This window comes from Rhodamnia argentea, chromosome 6, assembly GCF_020921035.1.
Source record: "Rhodamnia argentea isolate NSW1041297 chromosome 6, ASM2092103v1, whole genome shotgun sequence".
In the NCBI taxonomy this organism is placed as follows: Eukaryota; Viridiplantae; Streptophyta; class Magnoliopsida; order Myrtales; family Myrtaceae; genus Rhodamnia; species Rhodamnia argentea.
The window spans coordinates 12,195,246-12,209,355 of record NC_063155.1 but is presented as its reverse complement, the minus strand read 5'-3'; the positions used below and the strand labels follow the sequence as shown (position 1 = coordinate 12,209,355).

The window sequence follows — 14,110 nt, the reverse complement described above, 5'->3', positions numbered from 1 at the left end:
CCGAGGTTGATGCCATGTGTGGTTGAAATGTATCGTAGAAGGTTCGATGATTGAATTGAAAGTTTCAGTGTGTTACTTATGTTCATAATTCCTGCATATTTGGTATGTCGGTGGATGTCCGATAGCATGTCATAGATTAGACTGCTTGGAGGTACTGTAACCTAGGGTTGGCTTAGACCTACCTTGCTGGGATGTTATCTCACCCCTCGTGGGACCCACATTTTCAGACCCTCGCTCCTGACCGCCTCGATGCCGCTACTTTTTGGACTACCGACTCGGTTCGAGCCCGTGATCACCGAGTACAGAGTGGGACCCGATCAGACCTATTATCGGAGGATTAGCACCTTATGGATAGACGACGCGAGAGGACTCCCGACCCCCTTTTCCTTTCTCTCTTGGACCTATAAGGATGGGGACTTTGTATCTGGGCCACTAAGGGAGGAAGTGATCCCCGAGTATGTCTTGGATGCTGCCGGACCTAGACTTCCGATAGCCTCACCCTCGAGACTCCCTGTCCTTGGACCCGTAGTCGGACCGGTTCCCGAGCCGAGGTCCCCCATACCCGGACTGCCCGCTTTGGATGGAGGGATATTGGAGCCCGATGGGCCGGCGGACGGACCCCCGATGCTTCTTGAGCCTGTCTCGAACGTAGTCCACGTCGTCGATCCCGAGCAGGACCAGCAGATGGACGAGCTCGATGGAGAGTCTGAGGCAGAGAACGAGCTGGAGATCGAGGAGGACCCGGAGCCCGAGGAGGAGCTGGAGCCAGTGACGGATGACACCCTTGGAGCGAGTTTCTATCCGGAAGATGCTCCCCCTGCCGATGAGACCACCGATGAGGACGTCTGACCCTTAGGAGTTTAGAGACCCTCATCCCCTCTTTTGTATTCTCGTGTGCCGACGAGCGACTTTTGTTTAGGTGGTTTCTTTTTGTGTTCCCCACGTCGTGTCCCGAGTCATAGTCGTTGTATTTCTGGTGGTCTGTATGAACCTTGACTTTACCTAGTTGTGTTCCATGTACGTTAACGTTGTGCTCTATGTCATTCTGTTGTTTATTTTGTCCGGGTTGTTTTTATCTTTCTGCTTGCATTGCATCTCGCATACTTTACGTTCGTTGTGGATCCTGGTGAGTTGCGAGTTCTCTGGTGACCTAGCGGGATGTTGGTCAACCCGTCGAGCACGGGACGTGACATCCCCATTCGAGTGGTATCGGAGCAAGGTCAGCTCGATCCACGTCGTTTGAGCGATGGAGTGATAAGGAGGAATGACTTTAGAGCGACCACTAGTTGAGACTTTAGGCGATCGCGAGTCTTAGGCACGAAAGCATGACATTTGATGTGGTGCATGTGTATTGGCAAGAGTTGGGTCTTCATATTAGGCAATTGTGTGAATTGGCTGTGAAATCCGCTTGATGTATTGGATTGTTTGTGTTGATTTCACTAAGCTGCAGATGCAGCTGGACTAGAGGTACGATTAAAAACCCTTGCTGTGACGCTATGGTTGCTGGAGTGCTATGATTTGGTGATTGCATAGCTTATTTTCCTTTGGTCTTGGATGCTTGATTGAGTACCCGTGAGTTGGTTGCACGATGACCGTGGGGGTTCCTAAGGTGCTAGTTGAGAGTAGATATGCTTGAGTGCTTGGCTTAGGCCCCGATCCCCGAGTAATTGTAGTTGTCGGGTGTAGTGAAACCTTGCTGAGATGAGCGACGGAACTAGGGGAACAAGGGGAGCTTCTAGCTTGAGAGTGCCTGCAGTAGAGGACCCGAGAGTAGATGGAGTTCTTAGAGCCCTGGAGGAAATTGGTAATTTGATGGGTAGACAAGCTCGGGAAAGAGCTGCTGCCGTGGCTTAGGCTGCAGAGGCTGCTGTGGCCGCTGCCAATGTGGCAAATGGGAATAACCATGGAGGAGGAAACGGGAACGGGAATCGCCCGATGAGTCATCTGGTGGAACAATTTCTGAAACCGAAACCAGCTCGGTTTGATGGTGCTGGAGATCCAGAGATGGCACCTCGTTGGATTGAGAAACTGGAGAAGGCCTTTGAGGTTCTTGGGTGCACCGATGAGGAGAAGGTGACCCTAGCGGCTTACCGGTTAGAGGGTACCGCAGATAATTGGTGGAAGGCCACCAGAGGAAGGATATTTCCCGAGGGCGCTGCTCTCACTTGGATTGCCTTTACTGAGGCATTTAACGGGAAGTATTTCTCGGAGACCGCTCAAGAGCGGAAGTTGGTAGAGTTCCAACAACTTCGCGAGAACCGGTTAACGATCGACCAATATGAGGCGCGATTCGCTAGATTGTCAAGGTACGCGCCGAGGATGGTGGAGAACCCAATAGACAAGGCGCGAAGATTTCGGGATGGACTGAGACCGACCTTCACGGTCAGATGATTGTACTGAACCCGAGGACTTATGAAGAGATGTATGAGAGAGGTCAAATGATTGAAAGAGACATGAAGGAAAGGGCTGCCGCATCCGGTTCGCGGTTCGCTCCCGTTAGAGACCGTCGCCGGTTTGGCAAGAGGCCGATGGCGGACAACAGGTACTTCGTCCCTCCACCCCGGAAGAATATTGGGAAGCCTAACCGTCGGACTAGCTGGAACTGTCGTTTATGTGGTAGGAGGCATGGGAGTGGGCCTTGCCCAAGTAGGACGGGCGCGTGCTTCAAGTGTGGCCAGTTGGGTCACCAAATAAGGAACCGCCCAAGTCAAGCTCCGGAACAGCGATCGCAAGGACAACGGCCTCAGTATGGATCACCGGCGGGAGCCACTCCGCAGAACGACTTGGGTAGGCCGACAGCTCAAGGACGAGTGTATGCTGTGGCACGCAAGGAGGTGGAGAACACGCCTAGCGTGGTCACGTGTACGGTTACATTATGCAATCATGCTGCATATACCTTGTTTGACCCTGGGGCATCGCATTCATTCGTGTCTGCTCAATTTGCTGATTTAGCTGGATTAGAGTTAAAACCGTTGGAAGCAATATTGCATGTGGCTACACCCTTAAAGAGTGAAGTGTTGGTTTCCTTAGGGTGTCAGGACTGTAAAATAGTGATTGGCGGTAGGGAGGAATTGATTGATCTTGTTGTGTTGCCCATGTATGATTTTGATGTTATAGTCGGGATGGATTGGTTAGGCAAGTTAAAGGCTGTGGTTGATTGCGGGAGCAGGGCGATTCAATTCTTTCCCGTTGGTCGCCCTAGATTTGACTTTGTCGGGGGTCGGGGAGGAACGTCGATCCCTTTGATCTCGTCACTTGAGGTGACTAAGCTGATGAATGATGGATGTGAGGCTTATTTAGCGGTTGTGTTGGATCCGACGGCGGAAGGACCTAAGTTGGAAAACATACCGGTAGTGCGTGAATACCCCGATGTGTTTCCTCAAGATTTACCTGGATTACCACCCGAGAGAGAAACGGAATTCTCTATTGAATTAGCCCCTGGGACGGAACCGATATCGAAGGCGCCCTATAGAATGTCCCTATCCGAGTTGAAGGAATTAAAGGTGCAAATGCAAGAACTATTGGACAAAGGGTTTATTCGTCCCATTGCTTCACCTTGGGGAGCACTAGTGTTGTTTGTAAGGAAGAAGGACGGGTCGTTGCGGTTGTGCATCGACTATAGACAGTTGAATCGGGTGACCATTAAGAACAAGGACCCATTGCCAAGAATAGATGACTTGTTCGACCAACTGCAAGGTGCTTCGGTGTTCTCGAAGATTGACCTAAGGACAGGGTATCACCAATTAAGGATTAAGAAGGAAGATATCCCTAAGACTGCCTTTAGGACAAGGTATGGGCATTATGAGTTTACAGTGATGCCTTTTGGATTGACCAATGCCCCTGCTGCGTTCATGGACTTGATGCATCGAGTGTTCAAGGAGTATTTGGATAAGTTCGTCATAGTGTTCATAGATGACATCCTGATCTACTCAAGGAGTAATGGTGAACATGAGGCGCACTTGAGGATTATCTTACGGACATTAAGAGAACACTCACTCTACGCCAAGTTTAGTAAGTGTGAGTTTTAGCTGAATAGAGTGGCGTTCCTTGGGCATGTAGTTTCTAGAGATGGAATCTCAGTGGACCCTTCTAAGATTGAAGCGGTGATGAATTGGCCTAGACCGACAACGGTGACTGAAGTGAGGAGTTTCTTGGGTCTGGCAGGCTACTATAGAAGGTTTGTGGAGAAGTTCTCCTCGATAGCCATGCCTTTAACTAGATTGACGAAGAAGGAAATGAAGTTTGATTGGACTAACAAGTGTGAAAGGAGTTTCCAGGAGCTTAAGCACAGGCTGACTCATGCACCAAGATCGACTATCCCCTCCGGACCAGGAGGCTATGAGGTTTATAGTGATGCGTCTTTGAAAGGAATGGGTTGTGTACTAATGCAACATGGAAAGGTAGTGGCGTATGCCTCGCGCCAATTAAGACCCCATGAGATGAATTACCCGACGTACGATTTGGAACTTGCTGCCATAGTCTTTGCCCTGAAGATCCGGAGGCATTATTTGTGTGGAGAGAAATTTCAGATCTATACGGATCACCCGAGTCTAAAGTATTTATTTTCCCAGAAGGAGTTGAACATGAGGCAACGTCGGTGGATAGAGTTACTCAAGGACTATGACTGCGACATTCTGTATCACCCCGGGAAAGCAAATCGAGTAGCAGATGCGCTAAGTCGAAAGTCGAGTATGGCGCATATGCTAGTAAAAGAGTGGACTCTGCTGGAAAGGATAAGAGATTTGGAGTTCAAATTGGAGGTCTGTCGGTTGTCCGGCTTGATAGCGACACTAAGGATTGAACCCGAGATCCAGGATAGGATTAAGGCATTGCAATCGACAGACCCCGACCTCCAAAAGATATTGGAAATGGAGGCGGATAAGAGGAAACCGGAGTTTCAAGTGTCGGGGGAAGGAATACTGAAGTTTCGTGGGAGGCTGTGCGTGCCCAATGACGAAGAGCTCCGAGAAAGGATTTTATCGGAAGCGCATCGAAGTAACTATAGTATCCACCCGGGATGTACGAAGATGTATCAAAATCTCCGCCAACACTACTGGTGGAATGGAATGAAGGTAGATGTCGCCAAGCATGTGGCGAAGTGCTTGACGTGCCAACAAGTTAAGGCACGATCCTGTAAGCCGGGCAGAATGCTACAACCTTTAGAGATTCCCGAATGGAAGTGGGAGCACATCACCATGGATTTTGTAATGGGGCTACCAAGGAGTCAACGGGGACACGATTCCATATGGGTGATTGTGGATAGGCCGACCAAGTCCGCACATTTCCTACCGGTACGAAAGGACTTTGATATGGAGAGGTATGCGGGGTTATACATGAGGCAGATAGTGCGCTTACATGGAGTCCCAGTGACGATTATGTCCGATCGAGACCCAAAGTTCACGGCCATGTTTTGGAAAAGTTTACAAGAGGCCCCGGGAATAAAACTGCAATAAAGTACGGCGTACCATCCCCAGACCGACGGACAATCAGAAAGGACCATTCAGACCTTGGAAGACATGCTAAGGGCATGTGTAATTGACTTCAAAAGTGGATGGGAGGATCGGTTACACTTAGTGGAGTTTGCCTATAACAACGATTACCAACAGAGTATTCAGATGGCACCCTTCGAGGCATTATATGGTAGGGCTTGCCGAACCCCTCCGTGCTAGGACGAAGTTGGTGAAAGAAGCATAACCGGGCCGGAGTTGGTGGAGAGATCCGTGGAAGCAGTTAAGGTGATTAGAGAAAGACTCAAGACGGTGCAGAGTCGCCAAAAGAGTTATGCGGACAAGCGACGAAGGCCTTTGGAATTTCAGGTCGGAGATCATGTATTCCTCAAGGTGTCGCCGATGCGAGGGCTATCAAGATTCGGCAAGAAAGGAAAGCTGAGTCCTAGGTACGTGGGACCCTTTGAGGTTTTAGAGCGAATCGGTACCTTGGCCTATCGTCTCGCCTTGCCGCCAAGTTTGTCACAGGTGCACAATGTCTTCCACGTCTCGATGCTAAGGAAGTACGAGCCGGACCCGACACATGTATTGGACCATGAAGTCATCGAAGTAGACGAAAGAGTGACGTATGTGGAAAGGCCCGTCAGGATCGAGGACAGAAAGGAGCAAGTACTAAGGAATAAGACGATCCCGCCGGTCAAGGTAATATGGGAACATCATGGTACCGAGGGAGCCACGTAGGAAGCGGAGGAAGCGATGAGACGTCAGTACCCCCATTTGTTTGAATAGATGACTTGGATTGTAAATTTCGAGGACGAAATTTTTTGTAACGGGGGAATGTTGACACCTGAATTTTTAGTCGGTTTTCCTTTAGTTTTATTTTCCAAAATTCATTAAAAATTCACAAAAAATCAAAAAATTATAAAATCAACATTGGAAGCCTTGGCCAAGCTTAAGGAACCAATTTGGAACAAAAAATAATTTTTCATGTTTTTCGCATTTTTTTTTAATATTTTCGAAAATAGGAAAATACTTGAAAAATTCATAAAAAATACTTTTCGAGGTCGCAAAAATACAGAAAAATGTTCAATATTTCTCTTTTAATTCCCTTTCCATATTGACCTCAAGAAAAATCAAAAATTGAGTTCAATTTTAGGTGTTTCTTCACAATGCCTAGAGTTGAATTTGCATAAAAAATACCAATTGAGTCTTTTTATTTGCAATTTTTGCACATTTGGAGTCTAGACATTCAATTACAGTCCCTTTGAACTTCAATTTGATCAATTGCGCCCTCAATTGCATGAATTGCACAAATTAGGCAAAATCCCCAAATTATTTGCAATTTAGTCCCTCAATTGGCCAATTTTCGAAATTACTTTTAATTGAGGGACTATCATGGTATAATTGGACTGTCCCCCTATGTTTTCATACATTTCAAATCAATTGGGATAGGTCTCATAATCCAATTTAATCAAATTGACACTCAATTGGACTTATTCCCCAATTAGGGCGAAATCAAAAATTTGGGGTTTTCATATAAATTGATGGAAAATTTTGGGCAAAAACACATTTCTAGATAATATCTAGGCCCCTGAGTTCAATTTTGAGGTTTAATTGCAAAAATTCCCAATCAATTTGGATTAATTTTAAAAATTGAGCAAAAATTACTGTCTGAACCGGTTCAGACCGGTCCGACCGCCGGTCGGACCGGTCGAACCGGTCCCGAACAGTACTTCATCTTCCCCGTGAGCCCGCGCCATTTGCAGATTTGGAGACTAATTTTGGCGATCAAATTGACAGCCAATTCGAACCTAATTGAGCTACTTGTCGTGGGGTTTTTGATCCTCGGGATTTGGTGTGTCGATTGGGACCGACGGCGCGATCGATCGTCGCCGGAGGTGGCCGGAATCGATGGTCAAAGGAGCCGGTGTCCAAAGGTCAACATTCTCAAATTCAAAGGGGAATTCACACTCACTTAAGCTCAAACGGACACCAAACGGCCCTGGACGGAATAGCAACTAACTCCGTCGCCGTCCGGCGACCTAAAGTCACGTGGGCACACGTGAGGATCTCTCGGCCAAGCTTCACCCGCGCGCGCATTTTTGAAAAGTTGGGTATAAATAGTCAAGAGAATTCTAGAAGCAAAGAGGAGGCTCATTCGTTCACCGGAGAAAACAGAATAGAGAGAGAGTTAGAGAGAGAGAGAGAGAGCTCTCGGTGGCCGCCATTGAAGAAAGCTCGAGCTCGTACTGCTCATCGCTCGTCCGCTTGATTCAGAGCAAATCGAAGCTTCGCAGCAACTCTAGGAAGCTATCGCACTCGTCCTATTGGCCTGAGATCCCTTAAACCGGTAAGTACAGCTCTCGATTTCCTTGCAGTGCACCTATGGCATCTCGATTTCCCGAACTTCATTTGTGCAATTGATTTGTGCCTTTTCATCCTTGCGCATCCCTAACCACCATCGCACCTTCGTTTTGCATCGATTCCTCTAAAAACCCTCGAGTCGGACCTCCTATTCATCGCGGTCCGGCCGGACTTCGGCCAGACAAATCCGGCGACTCCGGGCTCGATCGGAGCCCGAGGTAAGTGTCTTGAACTCGATTTATATGTGCCTGAAGCTTGGATTGCATTGTTATGATCTACTTTGCTCAATTGAAGTTTGAGGTGTCGCGACTGCGATTAGCATGATTCTCGTGATTTACTGGATGGAATTGTCTAGTTTTTGGATATGTTGATCCGGAGTGTTGCACGAGTCGATCCGTTCTGGTTTGGGATCATTCCGGCGAGATCTCGCCGTTAGATCTCGCCGGAATCATTCCGGCCGTTCATTGCATCGTCGGACGTGAGGTTGAAGACGATGACGTGGCGGTCAAAGTTGGTCGGCGTGCTTAGGTGTCGTGGTAGGGTTGGTCCAGTCGGGAGTCCGATCCGGCTCGGCCGTTGGCGCGAGCGAGCCGATTGGGCTCGAATCCAACGGCCGAGATAATTAGGTAGGTTTGATTCTCAGCCGTTGGATCGCTCTTTTTTTTTTTTTAGATATTAGATAATTAGTTTATATTAGGCAGAAAATTAAATAGAGAAACGGCGTCGTTTTACACAGATAATGCGTCGTCGTTTTGAGCGAAAGAGGAATGAACGGCTGAGATGGAGTCGAGTTTAAATCGTGGCCGTCCGTGCTCTTAACTGAAGCTACGTCGTTTTAGTCTAGGAAGAACGAACGGACGAGATCGAATCTAGGTTAGATCCCGACCGTCCACGCTGTTAATTGATACGGTGTCGTTTTAGTCGAGGAAAGGTGAACGACTCAGATTGAACTAGACTTTAGATCGTGGCCGTTCAAAGTTTGATAGATGCGGCGTCGTTTCGAGTATTAGGGCCAGAACGTCGCCGTTTTGTCTGGAGAAGGAGTCGACGGCCGAGATTGATTCGGGAGTTGATCTCAGCCGTCAATTTTATTTTAGTATATTTAGAATATTAGAAAATAGTTTAGATAATAGAAAATAAATAAAAAAAAAACATATACGGCACCGTATAGGGTATTGATCGGGTCCGTAGGCGGTCGGACCGGGTTGACCGGTCTTTGACCGGTTTGACCCGGTCCGGTTTGTTAATAAAAAATAATAAAAAAATAAAAAGAAATTTTCAAAAATCCAAAAAATTGTAAAAATACTTAGAAAATTCATAAAAATTCCCCGATTTTCATAAAAAAATTTCTAAAAATTTCTAGATCGATTCGGGACTCATAAAGTCTAGATCGAAAATTTTTGAGACTTCGAGGGTCGATTAATTTCGATCCGGAAAATTCCCAATATTTTTAAAAAATAAATAAAAATTCCAAAAAAATAGAAAAAATTAGAAAAATTCAAGAAAATCACAAAAAATGAGAAATGGCCACATTCAACTGGCCAAATCGAAATTTTGTGATTTTCGGGTCCCAAACCCCAAAAATGACCACTCTACCCTTCCGGGCCTTCCGCCCCAAATTTTTACCAAATCACCCCGACACCCAAAATTGATTTTTTGTATGGGCCGATAGGGCCATTTTAGACATATCGAACCTTGATTGATTGATTTGTTTGTTTGTAATGATTTTGATTGCGCATTAATTTTTCCGATTGTGATTGATTAAGATAGAAAATTCCCATCTGCATGAAAACTTAGAATTGTTAGGGCCTACCTCACCCGATATTACATCTGTATGAATTCTTAGGTTAGAAAAACAATCAACATCGGTAACCGAAAGGGCGTCAAATATGAAATTTGGCGTAACCAAGTCCCCCGACCCAAAATCTCTGGTTTTCGCGGAACCGAACGGTTTCTCCCGACCGCTCGGTAAGGTTTTCCGATCGTACCTTCCAATAAATCGATCGGTGGCGACTCCAAAATTGCATGTACACCTCGCACATGCCACCCGACCACACAAGGTCAATTTTGATATTTGAAAAATTTTACCCGACATCGCGATTCGAGTAATGGGTCTTGGGAGAGACCTGCGATCCCATATAAAATATATATAAAAGGGGGGATCGGCTCGTTACCCCTACTCGCCCCCGCCGGAACCTAAACGATCCGGACCGACGGAGAGGGTCGCGACAGATCGGCGACTCCGCTGGGGAAATCATTTAAGAGGATTTAAGCCGATAAAAATGTTGAGTGTTTTCTAACCCCGTTTTCTGCAGATGCTCTTGAAGGTGAGGTACGTCCACTAACAAAAAGTGTTAAATGTTGATGCAGATGGGAGTTATAAGGGGTGGCGTCTATGCTAACCATTTTTGATGCAGATATGGAGTTTTAGATTGTTTGTTTATTTATGCAAATTTTGAAGCGGTGTTTTGAATATAAATTGTGGTGCATGTCTTGCATATTTTGAGGATCACGACACTGCACACACAAGCGCCTAAACCCGAGCCGCGAAATCACCTCTTAGGTCGCCATAGATAGGGATCGGTATGCGAAGCTCTTGTGTTTGATTGCACTTGGGTTGACCATATTTGATCCCGCTCGCTATGCAAGATTGATGGTCCTACCCACTTGTTGTTTGATTGCGCTTGTGGGCGGCCCTCGATTTGTATAGCGGGAGCCTTTTTAGGTCCATACCCGAGCCTTTTTGATTTCTTTAGAGTTGAACCTCACCTGTCTCATGCGCATGTGAAATGGATGGTTGGTATACCTAAAACCAAAAACCAAAAAAAGAGAGTAACATCGGTTGGTAAGGGTTTCTACCCTTTTTATTTTGAACTTGTAAATTTAAATTTTGCATATCATACATTTTCATTACATATCATTACAATTTGTAAGATCGTTTAAGTGATCGAGGTTGAAAGTCAAATTTTCCTTTTTAGGATAGATGGCGGCCCAAAGTCATGTTGTTGTACCCGATGTATTCACATGGGAGCGGAGGACCATTCGACGCGAGGACCGAGTACCCGCTTCATTCCGAGTTTTCGGATTTGTTCACGGACGAGAGCTCAACGGACGAAACCGCATCCGTAGCGAGAGTTGCGATTATACCCGATGTGGACGATATTTGGAGCTCGAGCGCGAGAAAGAAAGAATCTGGGAGTTGTACATGAAGTTGGCAAGAAAGCCACGTGCGACCAAGACGGCCCCAAAACACTCCCCGATTAAGAAGAAGGAAATCATCACCATATCCTCCGATGATGAAGAAGATATCAAGCTTCCCGAGATAGTAGAGATTTCATCGGATGAGGATACCATTCCCACTGTCTAGATTAGTACGACTTTGGGGCATTTTCTAGGTTTCATTATATTTTGAGTCTATTATGTACTTTCATCGACATTTATTGTCCGAACATCTCTAGATACTATCATGTTCTATCTTTTTCGACTTTATTGTATTAGACTTGTAAATTTCATGAGTTGTCAATTTGTGAACGACTTTCTACCCCGATTACGCTTAAACGATCCTAATCAAATTACATGCCATCTTTGGGTGAGGCTAGGTCCATAATTACCCTATTTGGCTTATTTGGGTCAAGTGGGAGTAGTTGACCCTCATGTTACCAAAAGATGACATGGAATTTGGTTAGCACATCTGCATCACATTGCATGCATATTCATATTAAAACCGTGGTAATTGGCTTTAGGATCATCATTTTGCATATTCATATTATCATAGGGAGTGGAGCCGTACATTCCCGAGGATCCGGAGCAGTGGATGTCAGAAGAAGGAGAAGACCCATACTTGTGGGATTCCGATGGATCAGAAGAACAAGAAGAGTGGAAGCGTCCCCGACTTGGATAGATCCATTCCCCCATTTAGATTTTACATATTTCTTATCTTTTAGATACTTTTGAACAATTTGGTTTGTAATAAATACATACTATTTCTTTTATGAGCATTTTATGCATACATATAGAAAAGTCAATTACCACGGATCAATGTCTCCAATCCTTTAATATTTCCCATACTGATTTGATATCCCGAAAACAGGTGAGCGATAAATACGAGGACTCGTAGCAAAACGCGCAAGTTAAGGATGGAACAAGAAGAGCTCGCACCTCGTGTGGGTAATCCGGAGAATCAAATGAATGTGATCGCCACAATGGTGGCAGAGATGAAGGCAATGATGATTGCAAGCCAGGGGAGATACCCCGTTGACCCTAATTCTCAAGCTCCTGCGGGGCCATCCGATGGAGCAAACGCTAATCCGGCGCCCGCCGCTAATCCAACTACGAATCCGGAAAGATCGCCTAAGGATCCTCCCATTGTGATTGACCTGGAGAAAAAGGAGAAGCAAGTCCTCAAAATGGAAGAGGAAATTAAGAGGCTCGCTAAGATCGAAGAGTGTTTGGCGAGTCGGGGTTATGAGCTCTCGAGATTCGACAAGGTTGCACCGTTCGAAAAGATAGAGGTTCCTGCTGATTACAAGGAACCAGACTTTGTAAGAAGATATAATGGGACTGGGTGTCCCAAGGCGCACTTGAAGTATTATCTGCGCCGAATGTCGTAATTCTCGGACAACATTCCACTACTGGTTAACACCTTCCAGGAAAGCCTATCTGGGGCAGCCCCGGCGTGGTTCATTGAATTGGAGCCAGAGAGGCTCGCCGATTGGGATAAACTCGCAGACGAGTTCCTTCGGCAATACAAGTTTAACACTTTGACCGCCCTAACTAGAGAGGACCTTTTAAGGACCGTAAAAGGAAAGAGCGAGGCCGTTCGCGCCTACGCCCAAAGATGGAGAGCGTTGGCTGTGCAGGTAAAGCCACCCGTCCCGGAAGAAGAACCAATAGACCTTTTTCTCAAGGCCCTTCCATTTGAATTTTTCGACAAGCTAAACACCTCTGGGTGTCAGACATTTGCGCACCCGATCAAGGTGGCAGAGCGTCATGAGTGGGCACCGAGAGAAAAGAAGATACCTGAGGCGCCTTTCAAACGCCAATACCCTTTGAGAAGGGATAATAGGGAGCAAACTGGAGAAGTACCCTTTGTCCCTAACCCGCCAAAGCCCAAAAATTTCTCGCCTTCAATTCCTACCCAAGGAACGTCCTCCTGGACCGCTTCCAAACCACTGGAATTCAGAAAGAAGAACCTAGTTGTTTTCACCCCACTACCCCGACCCTTATCCAAATTGTTACCCATGCTGTTGGAGAATCGCTTAGTTGCTAAAGAGCCACCTAGAGCTCACCCGCCAAAATTTCCTGGGTATGATGAGACCCAGACGTGCGTATATCATATGGGAGAAAGGGGGCATAACGCGGACAACTGTCTCGCTCTGAAGTTCAAGGTGCAAGCATTGATCGACGGAAAAGTTCTGGAGTTTGATAAAGCCGAACCGAATGTGCAGCAGAACCCGCTACCTGAGCATCGCGAGGTGAACGCGATTTTTGGAGGTGAAGAGGATGAGGTTCTGGAATTCATAGTGGACATGAGTAAAGTGCGGGATATCTTGACATTGGCCTCGCAATATCCGGAAGGAGAGAGTATTTCCCGGGAGCAAAAAGAGGCTTGCTTGGAAAAATTGATTAGCTTGGGCGTCATAGGAAGAATGGAAAATGTCGCTTTCAAGGGGACCTACGTGGCGGTGGACATGCTGTCTGAGGAGTTCACGATGAAACCTACGAGGGGAGCTGTTTTAAAAATACCCTCAGGATATTTGATGAGCATCAAAGATGGTCAAGAAATTGAAGAGATAGACGAATATGAGATTCGTCTGGACAAAGCACGCCGAGGCGATAGAAGATTTTTGCAGAAAGCCCTAGAGAGGGGCGGAATAGTTGATAACCTGGGGGAAGATAGTGGGAGTTACAACTTTAAGGTGTTGTATTCAGCACTCCCAAGCTTTTTTGTCGATTCTGGAGATATAGTCCCCGATGGGTGGGGTGGAATGGATGACCCGGTAAGCGATGAATTTGTGGGAACGATCGATGAAGTTAAGGACCAAGCGGCTCCTCAGAATGAACAGGAGAATCGAGAGGTCGATATGCGACTTTCTAATCTGGAGACGCACATGCGTCATTTGACGACTATGGTAGCAGAATTATCGCAATTGATGGCCAGGAACAACGCCACGAGAATAGAAGAGAATATGCAGATTCTGGAGATACGGCGGACCATGGAGACACAGAATCGAAAGATCGCTCTACTGCAAGAGCAAGGAAATGACGTGTTGAGGAAAATGGATGAGTTGAAGGAGCTG

General features: G+C 46.4%; 1 protein-coding gene across 1 annotated transcript; it reads left to right on the top strand.

Annotated features, from left to right (window-relative positions):
- Window positions 1-1,701: 1,701 nt before the first annotated feature.
- On the top strand, window positions 1,702-2,391 carry LOC125315487. Its single transcript, XM_048280647.1, has 2 exons — window positions 1,702-1,804; window positions 1,862-2,391. Exons 1-2 carry the CDS (start codon window positions 1,702-1,704, stop codon window positions 2,389-2,391), a joined length of 633 nt encoding a protein of 210 aa, XP_048136604.1.
- The last annotated feature ends 11,719 nt before the right edge of the window (window positions 2,392-14,110 follow it).